This window comes from Capra hircus, chromosome 8 (genome assembly GCF_001704415.2).
Source record: "Capra hircus breed San Clemente chromosome 8, ASM170441v1, whole genome shotgun sequence".
NCBI classification, from domain to species: Eukaryota; Metazoa; Chordata; class Mammalia; order Artiodactyla; family Bovidae; genus Capra; species Capra hircus.
Window position 1 is genome coordinate 38,745,811 of NC_030815.1, and position 17,652 is coordinate 38,763,462.

The window sequence follows — 17,652 nt, forward strand, 5'->3', positions numbered from 1 at the left end:
GGCTGTATATTGTCACCTTGCTTATTTAACTTATATGCAGAGTATATCATGCGAAATGCTGGGCTGGATAAAGCACAAGCTGGAATCAAGATTGCTGGGAGAAATATCAATAAATTCACATATGCAGATGACACCACCCTTATGGCAGAAAGTAAAGAGGAACTAAAGAGCCTCTTAATGAAAGTGAAAGAGGAGAGTGAAAAAGCTGGCTTAAAACTCAACATTCAAAAAACTTAAGATCATGGCATCTGGTCCCATCACTTCATGGCAGATAGATGGGAAACGATGGATCAGTGACAGACTTTATTTTCTTGGGCTCCAAAAAAACTCAGATGGTGACTGCAGCCATGAAATTAAAAGATGCTTACTCCTTGGAAGAAAAGCTATGACAAAGCTAGACATCATATAAAAAGAAGAGACACTCCTTTGCTGACAAAGGTCCATCTAGTCAAAGCTATGGTTTTTCCAGTAGTCATGTATGGAAGTGAGAGTTGGACCATAAAGAAAGCTGAGCAACGAAGAACTGATGCTTTGGAGAAGATTCTTCTTTTGAGTCCCTTGGACTGCAAGGAGACCAAACTAGTCAATCCTAAAGGAAATCAGTCCTGAATATTCATTGGAAGGACTGATGCTGAAGCTGGAACTTTAATACTTTAACCACCTGATGTGAAGAACTGACTCACTGGAAAAGGCCCTGATGCTGGGGAAGACTGAAGGCAGGAGAAGGGAACGACATCCAGTAGACGGTTGGATGGCATTACTGACTCAGTGGACATGAGTTTGAGCAAGCTCTGGGAGTTGGTGATGGACAGGGAAGCCTGGCAAGCTGCAGTCCATTGGGTTGCAAAGCGTTGGATATGACTGAGCAACTGAACTGAAGAAATTTCTAAATGATTATCAGAGTGATATGCTCATTATACTTTTAGTCTTGGTGAAGCATGCAATTTTTATGTACTTACGCACTTCATGGAAGTATTTCAAAAGCTTGTAGAAAATGGTTTGTAAAGATTGACTTTTAGTGAAGAGTCCCCTTAAAAAGTGTCCACATTGTGGACCAGTAGCACCCTGTTCTGGAGTATGAATGAACTGCTTCTGGTTAAACTGGTCTGCTTCTGCTTGAACTATTTAATAGTCTTAAGTTAGTGTGTGCTGTTAGCAGGTCAGATATTTAGCAGCGGTTTAAGTATCCCTTAATCACTGGTTATTTTCTCATGCTGCTTCTCTTCTCGTGTTGTTGCTTTTGCTAAGATTTTATATGTAACTCTGCCTTCCATTTTTGCTGTTATTTCAATACACAGAGCATTCCAGAGGTGATAAAAATCAAGATGACTCCCTTTCCCAGTCAGGAATATAGCTGAACTTTTCCTGAAGACTTACCTCTTTGGGTCTTTTGTACCCACCAACTCTCAGCAAATGTTCATACCTGAATTTTATTCACTGTTCTTTTCCTTGTTGTAATGTTAAACAAACCTTACCCCTAGGAAATTTTAATATTTTCAATTATAGTGGTAAATTTTGTTTTAATGTTTGCTCCTTTAATTCTACTAACTGGTTGTGAAATTGATTTGATAAAGACAGTGATCACTACTCTTTTTTTCTCTCCGTCAGCTGCTACCTACACAAAGGACTTCTTCTGTGGACTTGGCATCACTCTGATAAGCTGGTTTACCAGCTTGGTTACAGTTCTCATTATAGCAGTGTTCATCTCCCTTATTGGACAGTCCCTCTCATGGTATAACCACTTCTATGTCTCCGTTTGTCTGTATGGAACTGCAGCTGTAGCCAAAATAATATTCATACATACCCTTGCGAAAAGATTTTATTATGTGGTAAGTGTTGGGCTTTTTCATTGATTTCTTTCTGCCACCTTCAAGGATTGAAGACAAACTCAGGTGGGGTTCCTTATGTTTGGCCTTTTGTGACACCAAAAACTGTTTGGCATGGTTATGGAAAATTGACTCCCAGAACCATGTTGACTTTCTGGAAAACTTCTTATTCGGAGGGTTGCAGACTTTAAATAAATGAGTTTACATGGCTGGCAAACAGTGTTTGGGGTGTTGGTGACACCAAGGTGTGTTAGCATGCTTCTGCCTCTGCTGACAGTGGCAGTTTTTATAACCATGCTCCTTAATCTACCAGCCTTCCCTGGGACCACCGGTTATTTTTATTTGAAAAGCTCTGTTCCCCGACGGACTGTCAGCTCCTTGAGGGCAAGGGTGGTTTTGTTCACAGTCCCCCGTGCTTAGGCAGTCTCCGGCACAGAACTGACACTCTTTTCTGCCTGGCTGAGCACTGTATCCGAAGCTGCAATGAACATGTTCAGTCTTCTTTACTTTTTTTTTAACCTGTGTTGTTGATACAGATTCTGTCAGCATGTCAGCATGCTAGGTGGTCTGGGGGTTAATGACACATTGCTGAGGAGAGAAAGCGAAGGGAGAGAGTTCCAAAATGACATATGCTGTCTTTGAGAAATAGCCGTAGTCATGGTTTCAACTGTGTACATTTGTTTCGTAAAAACAAAGTTAAGTATTAGGTTTATGAGACAGCAGGACTAAAAACTGAATAATTAGTGAGAGAGCAAGCCACACACGTTCTGATTTCCTGAGATAATAAAAGGGAAAGTCTGTCTTTCTTCCATCATTTTCAGTATGGCATGTGCACACCTGTTCATCTCGGTTTGTCCTGCTGGGGATTAGACTGGAGACACGGAAGACTATAAACAGCATATTTTCACTTGCATGTCTTCAGTACCTGAAGCTGGGTCTCAGTTCAGTTCATGTTGGGATATGGTTTAAGGAGCTCTTCTGTGTGGCAGGCCCTACTGAAGAAAGATTCATTGAGGTTAGCCATCTGTTTATGGCTGAGCCAATACTTATATCTTCATGACTTCAGTTTCCAAAAGAACTACATGATGCGGCTCAATTTCAAGTATTTATTCTGGCTGCAGTGGGATGTAACCAGAGTGTGGCTGACACCCTGGTTGATATGGCACTGGGGTACAGTAGAGGGTAAGACAGGAATGCTTAGTAAAATTCTAATTTCAGTTGTCCAGTTATGAAACTTTGGGCTGAAGGCACAGTAGAAAGAGTAATATGTGCATTTTTGTCTCACGTTGTCTTTGAGTGCCCAGTGGGTTCCCATCCTCAGGCCTGGTACAGAGACTGGGGACGTAGTCTTTCCTTTGAGAAGGTCACAGTCTCACTGGGGGATGAAATGATGGGGAAACCACAGTGACTTCAGTGCACTGGGATAAAGTGAAATAGAGTGATAGGTTCACCGTGCTGTAAGGTTGTAGGGCCAGGAGAGATGAATTTTGTTTGTGGAAGTCAGGAAGGCTTCATGAAGAGGGTGGTGACATTTGAACTCTGTTTTTTGTGGTCTGAGTAGAAATGTACCAGGGAACTGGTTGATGGGCAAAGGTCAGAATGTATAAGATGCGTTTGGGTCACAGGCAATAAAAAGTTCCATGTGGTGAAGATAAGGTTGATGGTTAAGAGCATAACCCTAAAAATCACTGGGGCCACATTTTAAACTTTCTAGGCAGGGTACTGAATGAGAAGATTTGTGATTCAGCAGGAACACACTGGTAACAGCATACATTACCAACGGACTGGAAGGGGGAAAGGGTGATAGAGGTGGGCAGAGGGGAACTAGATTTGAGGGATGTTTGAACTTGGTACAAAGTGGGAACAGTGTAAAACATCTTCAGTTATTACAGTCTTCATTGTTGCTGTCTTTGTTTTTAAATAACTATCTGAGTGGAATGTGGCTTCACATTGAATCCCGAGAACTATTTTATTCTTTTCAGAGACCATGACTCTTGACTAAGAGTATTGAACATCTAATATTTTACCAACAAGAGCCTATCTTTCATTGTCCAAGGAAGTTTGTTAAGTGCCCTTAAGTTTGTTTTGAAACACGTGTGACTGAAACTCTTTTGCACTTTTGAAGTAGGGGCCCTTTTAACAAACATGCCCTGGACTGTATAGAAATGAGAAGGCAGAGGAGAGAGAAAAGCTTAAACATACCTATTTCTGCTTTGGTGTTTCTGCACCGAAATTATAACTTTCATGTTAATAGAATCACTGGTGCAGAAGTTAAAATGTATAAAGTCCATAAGGCAACTTTCTTCTGCAGAACTCAAGGTGCTGTACAGGAATCCTCAGATTTTCAGACTTCAAAGCTCAACAAGTGTTGATCAAACCCCCCAAGGCCCTGTGCTCTGAAGGTCCTGCGGTTCTTGAGGCGTGCTGTTGGAGGCGCTGCAGCAGCTTGTACTGTTCTGCATACGGGTTGTTTCTCTGGTTTGCTTGACATTCTTTGAAAATTTCATGAATAAAAGAGCTTATAGAAGTGAATGTTTTAAGGGAAGTCCTTTGTTCTACTTTAGAACGTTTCCAAAGGTCTCTCAGCCCAGTGGAGGGAAAGCATATATATGAGTAATGATGTTTTTACCCTAACTTGTTAAATTCTCCTTTCCTGTGCAGCAATTTGAACTTATTGCTTCGTGAGAGGAGGTAGCTTTGTCAGTGTTTACTTCATAGTTTAAAGGATAGACCCTGCTCAAGACAAAATGTAGCTTTTCTGAGCAGTGGAAATTATACCGCAATAGAAGATCTTGATGGGTTGTCTGTATTTTCTTTCTTTCAGAATGCCAGTGGCCAGTATCTGGGAGAAGTATTCTTTGATGTCTCACTGTGTGTACACTGTGGGTTCCTTACAGCGCTCACGTACCGAGGGCTCTGCTCTGCATTTATTAGTGCCGTCTGGGTGGCATTCCCGTTGCTCACAAAGCTTTGCGTGCAGAAGGACTTGAAGCAGCATGGTAGGGTATTTTTGGTTGCAATACAAACAGGAAATGCTTTAAAATACATTAAGGCTTCCCGAAACTTGTCTCCTTATTTGATTTTATTGGGTAGGCTTTCAAAATTGTTGCTGTTTTAAGATCACACAGATGTTTATCTTATACCCATCATTCTCACATAAATGAACACATGGTAATATATTACATTTTTTGTTTTCTTATTTGTATTTTACCCTCTCAAAGCGTTTTATCCCTCTTTATAACATAGGCCAAGTCATCAGCTAATCTAATTTTTGTTAGGTGTAAAGATACACTGTTGCTATAAAAAGCTATTAACTCACTGGAGAATTTCAGAGATGTATGTTTTCTTTCTCTTTTATTTTTAGGTGCTGGAGGAAAATTTATTGCCTTTTACCTTTTGGGGATGTTTATTCCATATCTGTATGCACTGTACCTCATCTGGGCCGTATTTGAGATGTTTACCCCTATCCTTGGCAGGAGTGGTTCGGAAATTCCACCTGACGTTGTGCTGGCCTCTATTTTGGCTGGTTGTACCATGATTCTCTCATCCTATTTTGTAAGGAAAAAGTTTTATTTTTTTAAATTTCCTTCTTCATTTTATATATAAATATGTGATGAGTTTAACCATGCTAGATCTTATGAAATAGTGTTGAAGAGCTTTCCTGGTTTCTCAGACTGTAAAGAATCCACCTAAAATGCAAGAGATCTGAGTTCAACCCCTGAGCTGGGAAGATCCTCTGGAGAAGGAAATGGCAACCCACTTGCCTGGAGGATCCCATGGACAGAGGAGCCTGGCGGGCCACAGCCCACGGGGTTGCAGAGTCAGACACGGCTGAGTGGCCAACACTGTTTCTACTCTTAAGCCAAAGAGATGGTGCCTATTGTAGGTTCGGTGTGGTCAGAAAATGTAGAAGGGGGGTTTTGTTATTTTTGCCTCCTCATGCTCCCAAATCCTCTACTGATACTTCTTTTTAGATAGCTTTCAGACCACCTGAATGTGAATGTGTGGAATGAATACCAGGTGAGAACTGGTAGAGATTGCTTGGTGGTGAATTTTGAGAACGTGTTTTGAACTTACTGACTAGAGGCAAGCATTAATAAATAGGTGGTAGTTTCACCACTGCTGGTAGAGCTAGTGAAGGGAGACTAATTCTGATGAGGACTTTTCCACTGTCACTCACCTGCCTCACTGCTGGCACCGCCAAGGTCATTAGTTGAGTCTGTGTCCTTGAGTGACACATTTATACAACACCCGAGCAGGCCTCATTTACCAAGTAATGAGAACGTGTTACAGCCCTTGTCATTTTGCTCTGTCAGTGTTCCGCCCGTGGAGAGAGAGTCCTGCCTTTGCCATGCCTGCTTCTCTTCCCTGGGACTCTCCAAGGGGAGTGGGGGAAGAAATGGTGCAGAGTGGATAACATCCACCCTGCTGGAGCAAGCTCCAGGCGGAGCTCTGCCTTTAGCGTGGTGTCAGCACTCCCCAGTTCTGTGGTTCTTTTCATTGCAGTTCCTAAGAGTAAGACATAGTCATTGAATACCAGGAGTTATACTCTGAGACTTGAGACTAGGGGACAAAACAGAAATAGTGATGACTCCTAGAATTCTTTCCTTCATGGAGATGACAGTGAGCTTTTCACACTGACACAGTAAAAGGCATCTCATGTGAAGACTAAGATCTAGGAACCAGAGATAAGAATACCACATGCATGGTCAGCACCGTCCGTGGAAGTCCCTTCAATAGACAATTTGTCCTTGTTGAGTCACTAAGTCGTGTCCGACTCTTGTGACCCCATGGCCTGTAGCTGGCCAGGTTCCTCTACCCATGGGATTTTCCAGGGAAGAATACTGGAGTGGGTTGCCATTTCCTTCTCCAAAATCACCAATAAATAGCTGTGTATGTGACTGTGTCTATAGCCCCGTAGAGTAATTCTTATACACAGAACTGTTTTTTTTTTTTTTTTACCATTAATACTGTGGTTAAGTCTTTACTGGTATTTGCAGGGATGGATGGAAGATTCTAAAGTGCTCTTTGTTCCCTTCAAGGTTTACTTCTCTTGGTTTTAATGTTAAGCCTTTAAATCCTCTGTGTTTCTTGATAGGTTGGCTGTTGTGAGAATTAAAGGAGTTTGTAGTGTCATCATATGTAGATGAGGTTTAATCTAGAGTAAGCGAAGTTATGAACTGGATCCTCCACCCCCCTAATGTATGTAAATCATCTTCCGTGAATGAAGGCTCTTGATGCTCATAAAAGATGACCAAAGTGTGGGGCATTTCAGATCAGTTCCATATGAACCAGGGACAAAATGAACGCTGAAAACTGGGCGTGACCCCAAAGCATGGAAATCTTTGAAACAATAAGCAACTAAAGTTATTATCTTCTCAATTATATTTTATTAGGAAAGCTTTTGGAGGTGCCTCTTGGAATATTTTAAGCTCTAATTTGACTGTCATTATAATGTGAGATAACTCTGCTGCTCTTTGATGCTGTGGGTTACCATTCTCTTCACTCTTATTTGTGTGTACCTGTGTTATAGATAGTGGCTTTTTAATAGAGTGAGCCTTTTCTCCTTGGGTAGTGGAGAATTGAACCATAATGCATACTTCTGAGGGCTTTTCTCTAAGTCTATGGGGATTTATTAAATATATTTGCTAGGAAGCAATTAAATTGCTGTCAAATGACTGGTTAACAGGCTTCTGGGAGTTATCCCACGCTGGGGCCGTCATGGTTATACTGATTACCTGAATACTGATAGGGGGATCAGGAGGAAGCTGTCAGAGAGAAACAGAAAAAGCCAGTACTCACTGGACATTCCATAGGCCCTTCTCATGCTTCTCTTCATTTTCATTCACACCCATTTCGGAACTGTATCAGATATAATGATAGTGACAGTTAAGACAGTGGGGTCCAGACGTGTTGTTACTTAGGCCATTCTCTTCTTCCTTCTCTCCCTGGGATCACCTTTTCATTTATCACCATTACCAAACCTCTTCCAGAAGGTGGATAGAAGAGGCAGAAATGAGCCTCATAACCTGGAGAAGACAGAATGTGGATGTGGGAACTATAGCTGAACCGGAAGCTGTAGGACAGCTCTAGGTAGCAGCAGGGTGGAGAATGACAGGAACCACAGGGAGATTTTATCTGGACCCACATGACTCTGTACCGAAACCTAACCAGCCTTCCACTGGAGGTGAAACTCATTACGTGGCAGGGTATTTGATACTGTGCTCAGGAGCCACATTTTAAATATTGACTCCTAGGAGGAAGAGGGACAGACAGGGTAACAAATTGTGTTTTGCTAACTCACTACCCTAAATCCTTGGGTACTTTTTCTCCTTTCTGGCTCCAGTGTGAAAACATAAGGCCAGTACTCCTTTGCTGGAGATTACTCTGGATGGCACGTGTTATACTGTAGATATAAAATCTCTTTATTAGTTTCATATAGTTGAGTACTTAGTATGAATAATTTTTCATTTTCATCTCAAGAAAACATTTTCACCTTTATGTTCTTCACTTTTCTTTTTCTTGACCCTGGGAGGGTGGCCAATAAGGGGAGCTGGGATTAGGTCATTGTTTCCTTGAGTGGCTCCTTCAGAACCCCTAAGAGATCTGTGGACATATTCTATGAGTTGTGTGTCCCCCCAAACTTTAATTCAGTGATTTCATTACAGTTAAGAAACTGATGTATTTAGGACTTTCAGGATGCCCATCTTGAGACTGAGCCACTTGCTTTTCCTGCCCAGGTTCAGATTTGCTGTTTGTGTTGGCTTCGGTTAGCTCGGCAGTGAAAAGAGCAGAATGGCTTTTACTTTCCCAGCTTGTTTCAGTTTTCAGAGTTTGTTTAATTGAACTAAACGTTGATTTCTGATACTGCATAAGTTTCCAGTGCAGAGCTACTTTTCCAGCAGTTCTTCCTTAAAACACAGGCTCACAGGCAGTCTTGGAGGTGAATCTAAACGCTCGTTTAGGTGGATCCAGCAGCAGCAGCAACCTGGGCATGTTATGAAAGCATCACGAACAGAACTTGAGTTTTGTTTTGAAATAGGCCTGCTTACTTGCATAAAAGGTTACTTCTTTAATAAAAACATGTCCTGATGTCTGGTACAATCGAACAGTTGTCTGCTGTACAGTCTTGGCTGCAGAGTATTGACAGAATCAGAAATAAAATAAGGCCATGGTTTGACTGACGGATGTACCTGCTCTGATCTCTTGACTGAGCAGAGACCCTGTCTCAGTTACCCTGATCCCCCGTACTGTCTGGCTGCCTGACAAGAAGCCACCATCGTGCAGATGGGGGCATCTCATTTATTTAGACTCTTGACTTGTGATGGAAATCCCTTATAATTAGTGCGTTTTGTACTGGAAGCTGGAGTATGTTAGCACATGCTGATACATGTCCTTCATTATCTGCTACAATAGGCCTGTTAGAAAGTCACCAAAACCACTTTCCTGCCAATGGTAATTTTTCTGTTTTTGTGTTTTTAGATTAACTTCATCTACCTTGCCAAAAGCACAAAAAGAACAATGCTAAGTTTAACTTTGGTATGTACAGTTACATTCCTCCTTGTTTGCAGTGGAAGTTTTTTCCCGTACAGCTCCAACCCTGCCAGTCCAAAGCCAAAGAGAGTGTTTCTTCAGGTAAGAGTGATTTTGTGTGAGCTATTTAAGATTCTGGACAGGGAAAGGCTTATGGTGTTTTGAGCTTCACTAGTCAACAGTAAAGCTCAAAACACATAGGTGACTTTTCTACTGTTGACCTGTTAATTGTACCTTGACTATTTTGTGTAAGGCAGTGAGGAAAAGATTGACCATCAAGAGGCATTCTGATCAGCTAGAAACCCTTCTCCCAAGGGACTGAATGGAAACCTGTTTGTTTTTACTACTGTTCAAATTACAAAAATGTACTTAGAAAAACGAGCGCATGTATGTATCATGGAGTAATGAACTGTCAGAAGTACAGATTGTAAAGTTGTCTGCAGACTGAGTAAAAATGTGAACTCCTATCAACTGGAAAAGGAAACACATTCTTTAAAATGCTAGTAAGGCTGATCTTAGGTAACATTCAAGGTAATACGGGATAGCGAAAGTATAACAACTTAGATATTAATAGAATGAGATTTACAACTTTCTTAGATTCAGGTTTTTCTGCAAACTTTTTAGAGCTGGTGAAAAATAGGAAAAAGAACTTGAACTTAAGTCCTCTTATTTTCAGTCTTCCTGTTAGAGGGAATGGCGTGGCCCAAACAGAAAAGCCAAGAGTCATAACCTAGATTACTATTCAGAGACTTGAGTAAATTAATCATAATATGTTTGAACTTAAATATCAGAGAGGAGATTTTGAGGAAGAGCCAACTATTCCTTGTTTACAAACCTGTAGGACACAGCGATACATTTTATGTGACTGATGTTGCATCAGTAGTCATTAGAAGCTGCCGCTGCTGCTGCTAAGTCACTTCAGCTGTGTCCGACTCTATGCGACCCCATAGACAGCAGCCCACCAGGCTCCCCCGTCCCTGGGATTCTCCAGGCAAGAACACTGGGAGTGGGTTGCCATCTCCAATGCTTGAAAGTGAAAAGTGAAAGTGAAATTGCTCAGTTGTGTCCGACTCTTAGCGACCCCATGGACTGCAGCCTACCAGGCTCCTCCATCCATGGGATTTTCCAGGCAAGACTAGACTCTTATTTTTTAAAAAACTCCTGTCTTGATTTGTTTTGGGGTTCTCTTCTTCCCCAGTTTCAGAACTTGGCAGACTTTTCCTATAAAGGGCCAGGTAATGAATATTTTAGGCTCTGCCAGCCATGTGGTCTGTTTTAGCCACTCTGTTTTTTACAGAGTGAAGCTGCCATGGACAATACCAGCAGATGCATGTGGCCGTGTTCCAGTAAAGCTTTATTTATAAAAATAGTAGCAGGCCATTTGGCCTGTGGGCTTTGGTTCACCCCTGCCCTTTGTACTGTTTCTTTTCGAATTTGATATTCTTCAGGCTGGTTTCTGCTGTCAATAGAGCTATTCAGGACGGAGCAAGGTGCCTTTTCATTCTGTTAGGCACAAGTCTGTCATCTAGTGGTGAGCTGTGATTTCTGTTTTTCTTTGCACATGAATTAGCTTCACGTAATAGACTGAAAGGGAAAGGGGTGTGTGTGTGTTTGTGTGTGTTTCTTTTAGAATGTATTTGAGACCTTTTAGGAGTTTTAGTGTTCATGTGTTTTAAATCTGAAATAGTTGGTTTTCAAAAAAATTTGTATGAATACAAATATAGCAGTATATTTGTAAGACATAGTAAAACAATCATCTTGAATTAAAGGATCATTAGTTGCACCTTAGAAAACCCTCGTGTTCCCTCCTTAATCCCAGCTCTTTTGCTCCTCTCCCTCTTCCCACCCTCCAAAGTTCTATCTTAAAGGTTGCAGTTAACCATCACTGTACCACATATGTAGGAATCTCTAAACAACATGTAAGTTTTGCCTGTCTTTGAGCTTCTTATAGATAAAGCCAAACCGTAAATACTCTGGTGACTTTGCTTCTTATTGCCCAACAGCATATCAGAGTGTTCCAGGTTGAATTGTTATCACTATTTTTCACTGCTGAATAGACTTCTGTTCTAGGATGATACCCTACTTTATTTGTCCATTCTACTGTTAATGGACATTTGGGTTGTATCCAGTTTTTGCTAATACAGACAGTGCGGAACCAACACTCTTGTACCCTGTTCAGGTTTCTCTAAGGTCCACACTCAGGAGTGGAGCTGCTGGCATGAAGGGTATGTGCATGCTAGCTTTACGAGGTAACGCTAAGCAGTCTCCTGAGGTGTTGGTGCCAGTGGTGCGTGAGGGTTCCTGTTGCTCGGGAGCCTCTTCATTTCTTGGTATTGTCACTTGGTCATTTTGTTCACGTGGGACAGGGATGTGGGTGAAGGAGTTCAAACAGTAGTTTCCTCATTAGGCTTGTTCTTCTCAGCATATAACTAGAACATTTCATGATCTGGACGGAAGCATAGTTAAACGGGACTCTGGAGTATGGATCAATGGGTTCGATTACACCGGCATGTCTCACGTAACCCCTCACATTTCCGAGATCAACGATTCCATCCGCGCTGACTGTGAGGAGAACGCCCCCCTCTGCGGTTTCCCTTGGTACCTTCCTGTGCACTTCCTCATCAGGTTGGTTCATTACTTCTCTGCTTTAAGTTGGGGGTTAGTGTGTTCTCAATTCCTATCACTATGTCGGTACTCTGTTATTTAAACTGCTTAACAGAGAAGTTGAGTGTTGTATTATTTTTATCACTACAAAAGCTCTGATATCACTACAGACAAAACACTCAGGAGTTTTTTTTTTCCCTTCAAAATTTGGTTTTTCAAATTTAGGACGTCTTTCCTCTAGAAACCTGAACGAAGGGTAGCCCTCTTAACTGGTCTAACAGATAGCAAGCAGCTAAGCATCAGTTTCTAATTGTTTTATTTTATTTATTTATTTATTTATTTTGGTAACCCCATTTTCATTTTTTTTTTAAATTTTATTAATTTTTTTATTTTTTAAATTTTAAAATCTTTAATTCTTACATGCGTTCCCAAACATGAGCCCCCCTCCCACCTCCCTCCCCATAACATCTCTCTGGGTCATCCCCGTGCACCAGCTCCAAGCATGCTGTATCCTGCATCAGACATAGACTGGCGATTCAATTCTTACATGATAGTATACATGACAGAATGCCATTCTCCCAAATCATCCCACCCTCTCCCTCCCTCTGAGTCCAAAAGTCCATTATACACATCTGTGTCTCTTTCCCTGTCTTGCATACAGGGTCGTCATTGCCATCTTCCTAAATTCCATATATATGTGTTAGTATACTGTATTGGTGTTTTTCTTTCTGGCTTACTTCACTCTGTATAATCGGCTCCAGTTTCGTCCATCTCATCAGAACTGATTCAAATGAATTCTTTTTTACGGCTGAGTAATACTCCATTGTGTATATGTACCACAGCTTTCTTATCCATTCATCTGCTGATGGACATCTAGGTTGTTTCCATGTCCTAGCTATTATAAACAGTGCTGCGATGAACATTGGGGTACATGTGTCTCTTTCAATTCTGGTTTCCTCGGTGTGTATGCCCAGCAGTGGGATTGCTGGGTCATAAGGTAGTTCTATTTGCAATTTTTTAAGGAATCTCCACACTGTTCTGCATAGTGGCTGTACTAGTTTGCATTCCCACCAACAGTGTAGGAGGGTTCCCTTTTCTCCACACCCTCTCCAGCATTTATTGCTTGCAGATTTTTGGATCACAGCCATTCTGACTGGTGTGAAGTGGTACCTCATTGTGGTTTTGATTTGCATTTCTCTAATAATGAGTGATGTTGAGCATCTTTTCTGGGAAGTTTAATGGTTTGGCAGTGAAGGAATGGAGGAGAAGAAATAGTATGGGTAATGGAACTCAGATTACCTGGGATCCTTGTTCTTAACTTCAGGAAGGTTTTACTACATAAAAACCTGGGCTTCAGAGAAACTCACATTGTTTATCATTATTTCCATCAGATTTTATGTTGTTTTTTATATTCTGAGCGTGTCCATGAGTTATAGCTAGAAGTTAATCAATAAAGCAACCTAAATATTGAAGTTACCTTTCCAAATAGGAAAAACTGGTATCTTCCTGCCCCAGAAGTTTCTCCAAGAGAACCTGCTCATTTCAGACTTGTATCCAAAGAACAAACACCCTGGGATTCCATAAAGCTGACCTTTGAAGCAACAGGTAAGTCAAATAGTTTTTTTCTTCTTTCCCTTCTTAAAAATTTCAATACGCACATATATTTTTTCCTCAAATTTATAATAGTGACCAGCAACTTAGGAAGAACTTAGCATTTTTAAAAGCAATTCAAGCTGGTTATGATTTTTAAAATAAAACACTTTATTTTTTAGAGCAGTTTACAAAAAGTTTACAGAAAAATTTGAGCAGAAAGTACAAACATTTCCCATGTCTGCCCTCCCCTACCCTCCAGCTTCCCTTATTATTCTCCTTTTGCATTAAGTGTGGAACATATCACTGATGAGCCAACATTGATACGTTATTAATAATAAAAGTCCTTATTCTTTGTGCTGCTCAGTTCTGTGGGTTGTGACAAATACGTATTGTCATGTATTCATTATTACAATATCATACAGCATAGATTCACCGCCCTCAAGTCCCCTCAGTGATCTCTCTGCTCACGCCCTCTGGCAACCACTGACCTTTTACCGTATCCATTGTTTTGCCTTTTCCAGAATATCATATAGCGTGGAATTTTACTTGGTACCCTTTCCAGATTGGCTTATTTAGTAATTTGCATTTAAGGTGCTTTTATGTCTTTTCATGGCTTGATAGCTTATTTCTTTTTATTGCTGTGAATGTACCACAGTTTATCTGCTGATCTATTGAAGAGTATCTTGGTTGTTTACAGTTTTTGGCAATTCTGAATAAAGCTGCTATAAACACTTGTGTGCAAATTTTTGTGTAGAATAAGTTTTCAACTCATTTGGATAAAGATCTAGGAGTGCAATTGCTGGACTGTACAATAAGCCTCTATTTACCTTTGTAAGAAGCTGCTGAAGTGTTTTCCAAAGTATGAACTCCTACCAGCAAGGAATTTGAGTTCCTGTTGCTCTGCATTCTCACCAGCATTGGTGCTGTTAGTGTTTTGGAGTTTAGCCATTCTTATAGATGTGCAGTGGTATCTCGTTACTGTTTTGTCATTCCCTAATGACATATGTTGTTAGCATCTTTTCATACTTATTTGCCATGTGTATAACTTCTTTGGTGAGGTGTCTATTCTGATCTTTTGTCCATTTATTAATTTATTGTTGAGATTTAAGAGTTCTTTATATATGGGTACAAGTCCTTTATCATGCATTTTGCAAATATTTTCTCCCAGTTTGTATTTTCATATCTTAACAAGGGTTTTTCATAGAGCATAAGTGTTTTAAATTATTGAAGTCCAACTTACTTTCTTTTAATGGCATGCACTTTTGGTGTTGTACCTAAAAATCATTGCCAAACCCAAGGTCTTTGAATTCTCTCTGATGTTACCTTCCAGAAGTTTTAAAATCCTGCTTTTTACACTTATGTCTGTGATATGTTTGGAACTAATTTTTGTGAAAGGTGTACGGTCTGTGTCTAGATTGATTTTTTTGCATCTGTTCCAGTACCATTTGTTGAAGACTGTCCTGTCTCCACTGAGTTGCCTTTGCCAAAGATCAGTTGACTATATTTGTGCGGGACTATTTTGGGCCCTATTTTGTTCTACTCATCTGTTTCTCTATTCTTTCTCCATTAACTGCACTGTCTTGATTTCTGTAGCTTTATAGTATTTCTTGGAGTTGAGTAATGTCAGTGTCTCAACTTTACTTTTCTTCAGTATACTGCTTATTGCCTGTCTTTTGTCTTTCCACGTATCAATTTGGCAATACCCACAAAATAGCTTTTTTTAAAAAAATTTTACTTTACAATACTGTATTGGTTTTGCACAAAATAGCTTTTTGTGATTTTGATTGGAATGGCATTGAACCTATGGATCAAGTTCGGGAAAATGACATTATTGACTCTTCCGATCCATGACATGGAATCTCTCCATTTATTTATATCTTATTTTTGTAATTTCACACTTTTGCTCATATAGAATTTGTACGTATCTTGTGAGATTTATACCTCAGTATGCAATTTTTGAGATGCTAATGTAAATAGTATTGCTCACTGATGGTATATAGGAAAGCAACTGACTTCTGTGTATTAACCTTGTATCCTATAACCTTGCTATAATTGTTAGTTCAAGGATTTCTTTGGTTGATTCTTTCTGATTTTCTACATAGATGATCATGTCATTTACAAAGGCAGTTTTGTTTCTTTCTTCCCAGTCTTTACACTTTATATTTCCTTATCTCGTGGCATTAGCTAGGACTTCCTAGTTTGATTTTGAAACTGAGTGGTAAGAGGAGGTCATCCTTGCCTTGTTCCTGACCTTAATGAGAAAGCTTTCTTACCTGCTGAGGATGATATTAGCTGAGTATATTTTCTGTGGATGTTCTTTATCAGGTTGAGGAAGTTCCTATCTGTTTTTAGTTTGCTGCTAGTTTCTATTGTAAATGAATGTTGGATTTTATCAAATATTTTTCTGTCTTTTGATACGACCTTGTGGTTTTTCTTTTACCTTGTTTATGTGATGGATTATATTACTTGATTTTTAAATGTTGAACCAATCTTATATACCTGGAATAAATTCCACTTGGTTGTAGTGTATAATTCTTAGTTGGATTTGATTTTCTAATATTATGTTGAGGATTTTTACATCTGTGTTTATGAAGGAATACTGATGTTTAGGTTTTCCTGTCATGTCTTTGTGTGGTTTTGGTATGAGGGTGATGCTGGCCTCAAAATTAATTAGAAATTATTCCTTTTGTTCCTATCTTCTGGAAGAAATAGAAGAGAATTTGTATAATTTCTTACTTAAATATTTGGTAGAATTCACTAGTGAACTCATCTGGGCCTGGTTCTTTCTGTTTTGAAAGGTTGTTAATCATTCAATTTCATTTAAGAAAAGACTTTCAGATCCTCTGTTTTTTCTTGTGTGTGTATTGGCAGATTGTCTTGGAAGGAATTGGTCTATTTCATTTGGGTTATCAAATTTTGGTGCCTGCAGTGTCCCTAATATTCTTTCATTATCCTTTTACTGTCCACGGGCTCATCCTGTAGTGTTGTCACCTATTTGACTTCTGAGATTAGTAATCTGTGTCTTCTCTTTTTTTCTTAGCCTAGCTAGAGCCTTATTGGTTTTACTGATCTTTTCAAAGAACTGGTCTTGACTTCCTATTACAATTTTATGAATTTCTGCTGTTTTTAATTACTTATTTTTTCTACTTAGTTTAGAAAAAGAAGAGTAGATTAAATCCAGTTTATTAAAGTGGAAGCTTAAGAGTATTGATTTTAGATCATCTTTTCTAATGTATGCTTTCAGTGCTGTATTTTTCCCACTAAACACTATTTTGGTGCATCTCATAAATTAAAATGCTGGTTCACTTTACTTTGTTAACATTTGTTTTTCAGTATCGATTTCTAGCATAATTTCATTGGGGTCTAAGAGCATACGTTGTATTTCTGTTCTAAATTTATTGAAGTGTGTTTTATGGTGCAAGATATGGTCTCTTGGTGAATGTTTCATGTGAGCTTGAAGGTGTATTCTGGTGTTGAAGTACTATGAATGTTTTTGATGGTGGTGTTTTTCAGCTAGTTCCCAGAGTCTGCTTAAATTCATGTTCATTGAATTGGTGATGCTATCTAACCATCTCATCCTTTGCCCCTTTCTCTTTTGCCTTCAGTCTTTCCCAGCATTAGGGTCTCTTCCTATGAGTTGGCTCTTCACAACAAGTGGCCAAAGTATTGGAGCTTCAGCAGCAGTCCTTCCAGTGAACAGTCAGGGTTGATTTCCTTTAGGATGGACTGGTTGGATCTCCTTGCAGTCCAAGGGACTCTCAAGAGTCTTCTCCAGCACAATTCAAAAGAAGCAATTCTTCAGCACTCAGCCTTCTCTATGGTCCAATTTTCACATCCATACATGCTACTAGAAAAACCTTAGCTTTGACTATACGAACTTTTGTCAGCAAAGCGATGTCTTTGTTTTTCAATACACTGTCTAGGTTTGTCATAGCTTTCCTTCCAGTGAGCACGCATCATTTAGTTTCATGGCTGCAGTCACCGTCCACAGTGATTTTGGAGCCCAAGAAAATAAAATCTGTCACTGCTTCAACCTTTTCCCCTTCTCTTTGCCATGAAGTGATAGGACTAGATGTCATCATCTTAGTTTTTTGAA

The 17,652-nt window shown here is 39.8% G+C and overlaps 1 protein-coding gene across 1 annotated transcript in view; it reads left to right on the forward strand.

Moving 5' to 3' along the window:
* Positions 1 to 17,652, forward strand: part of ERMP1 (endoplasmic reticulum metallopeptidase 1) — a 62,183-nt gene that overhangs the window by 33,828 nt on the left and 10,703 nt on the right. The window contains exons 8-13 of the mRNA XM_005683759.3: positions 1,609 to 1,829; positions 4,651 to 4,825; positions 5,191 to 5,381; positions 9,309 to 9,461; positions 11,782 to 11,984; positions 13,453 to 13,568. Coding sequence (XP_005683816.2) covers positions 1,609 to 1,829; positions 4,651 to 4,825; positions 5,191 to 5,381; positions 9,309 to 9,461; positions 11,782 to 11,984; positions 13,453 to 13,568 — 1,059 coding nt within the window. The remainder of the gene's footprint in view (positions 1 to 1,608; positions 1,830 to 4,650; positions 4,826 to 5,190; positions 5,382 to 9,308; positions 9,462 to 11,781; positions 11,985 to 13,452; positions 13,569 to 17,652) is intronic.